We start from the raw sequence: 2,274 nt of genomic DNA, 5'->3' as shown, positions 1-2,274 counted from the left end.
CTCATATCTGCATCTAAAAGAGACAGGTATTTTTTATATTATTTTAATTAGTGTGTGTTATCTCGGAATGATACAATGAGTTCATCCGATTTCAACGAGAGTAGTAATAGTGTTTCATTATTGAGCAATGAATCGTTTCCTCCGAGACAGAACATTAACAACCAAGCTATCCATCGCTTAAATTTTGAAAGTGACAGTGATGGTGACAATGAACTATCTCATATTCGCAGTAGAGAATCTGATGAACAGGTTTACTCGTCGTCGTGCAGACTGGGCCACATGTATTGATGAAAAAGTACCTGTATCTACAAAAGACTTGCACTATGGTGGACAGACAATAGTATTAAATGGTTTGGGATGGCCAAGCTGTTTATTTGATAATGCAGTAATGAAAGCTTTACCAAATACAACTTATAAATTATTTACTAGAAATGAAGAATTTGAAAGGCATTTTAATTGGAGTGCTATCCCTTTTAGAAGATATGATCATTTTATGCGAATTTGTTCTTTAAAACATAAAGATTTAATAATGTGGACACGATTTGATACAATGTTTAAATTACGATATACAATTAAAATTGTCAATGTAAATTATAAATTAATATCACTTAATCAACCACACAATTACTGTCGTAGACATTATGACCATATGCGTAAACCTGTTCTATATAATGTATTGTGCACAAATTGTTATTTAAATGTTATTGTTAACACTCATGATGAAGGAAAATCACGAATACTAATAACCATTTTGTAAATACACCTAATAATGTATTATATTTAACTGAGTAACTGACTCAGGATCATTATGGATTTAATCCTCAAGAAATAATTTGTATATCAAAGGCTCCTTATTTTGAAACTATACTACAAATGAGTGAGATTTTATTTTGTAGAATATGTTTAACTGCTACATTTGCAGAAGGCATTGAAAGTATTTTCACTAAAGATTAATACATTCTGTAAATCAAGGAACACAATGTGATTTGTAAAATACTATAAACATATTTTTATTTTACAGATCTATTGCAGTATTTCAGTTAAAAAAAAAACAATGCTATTACATCCTCTTCATGGATCGAGGACAAACAACCGTTTTATATGATTGCTCAGTTTTATTCAACTCAGATGATAAAACATATCAACAGGCCTCAATGGTGGAGACACAAAAAGAGGTAAATGAAATTGTATGTAAATCTGGATACAAGCCATTCTTACTTGAATCAAGCTGTAAGGAATCTAATAGTAACATCACAAAATCTCAACAGGCATATGAAAAGTGGACAACAGGTCACAAAAAAAAAATTCTCTTTGAGGAACTCGTACATGTAGTAAAAAATAATTTGACTGTACCAATTAATATAGTAATAGAAATTTTTATGTGGAGATCCAATACAACACTTCGTACACTTAATGATAGATTGTTAGCGAATGTCATTAAACACATTAAAATTCAAACAAGTCATTTGAGTGTACTTCAACTTTATGAATATATATGTAAAGCTCATTGTGTTTATTTTGAATCTTATGTTTCTAATTTTAATGATTATTATTATGATGAAAATATTAGTGGAAAAATTGTAAAAGATCTGTTACGATATCAATTTCAAGATGATGAAGAAGTTATACGACATTTTATCATTACATTATTTCATATACTTAATAGAAGAAATGGAAAAAAGAATTGTTTAAATTTAATAGGAGAACCAACTTCATTTAAATTCACATTTGTGCAAATGGTTGCATCAGCAATGTTAAATACTGGTTGGTGTAATAAAAATAATAAATATGTATCATTTGGATTACAAGAATGTGCTAGAAAATGATTAATTGTCATGGATGATCCAAATTATGATCCCGCATGTTTTGAACAATTAAAAACAATATTTTCTGTTAATCCTACCAATATACCTATTAAGTTTGAAGGAGATTATACACTAGCTAAAACTCTAGTTATTGTATGTTCAAATTGTGATTATTTTAAAGGTCATTTATGGGATGAAAGGATTGTACAATAATATTGGAAATCGTGAAATACAAGAATTGTCAAAGAATTAAATCCTTATACATTGTATAATTTGTTTATTGAATATGAGTTGTTACAATGAAAATATGCAATAAATGTATTTAATTACATCAACGATGAGTGTCTTTACTTAAATCTTCTATTTCTATACTTTCCATATCTCTATTTTCATGTACTTCGTCTCTTCTTCTTTGGTGCATCTAATACAATATTGGCATTACCAGTGGTACCTGCATTTATAGCTGTTG

At 28.7% G+C, this 2,274-nt stretch overlaps 1 protein-coding gene across 1 annotated transcript; it reads left to right on the top strand.

Annotated features, from left to right (window-relative positions):
* Positions 1-1,051: 1,051 nt before the first annotated feature.
* LOC126470378 (uncharacterized) lies at positions 1,052-2,043 on the top strand. The gene is made up of 2 exons (XM_050098209.1): positions 1,052-1,175; positions 1,269-2,043. The coding sequence occupies exons 1-2, from the start codon at positions 1,074-1,076 to the stop codon at positions 1,824-1,826; spliced, it is 660 nt and encodes a 219-aa protein (XP_049954166.1). The 5' UTR covers positions 1,052-1,073; the 3' UTR covers positions 1,827-2,043.
* The last annotated feature ends 231 nt before the right edge of the window (positions 2,044-2,274 follow it).

Source organism: Schistocerca serialis, chromosome 3 (assembly GCF_023864345.2).
Source record: "Schistocerca serialis cubense isolate TAMUIC-IGC-003099 chromosome 3, iqSchSeri2.2, whole genome shotgun sequence".
NCBI classification, from domain to species: Eukaryota; Metazoa; Arthropoda; class Insecta; order Orthoptera; family Acrididae; genus Schistocerca; species Schistocerca serialis.
The sequence above is the reverse complement of the archived record's forward strand: the minus strand, read 5'-3'. Positions and strand labels throughout refer to the sequence as shown.

Coding starts and splice junctions, on each gene's coding strand:
- LOC126470378 (XM_050098209.1), top strand. CDS start 1,074: ATGGATCGAGGACAAACAACCGTTTTATATGATTGCTCAGTTTTATTC. Junction 1,176..1,268: donor TGGTGGAGACACAAAAAGAG/GTAAATGAAATT, acceptor AAATCTCAACAG/GCATATGAAAAGTGGACAAC.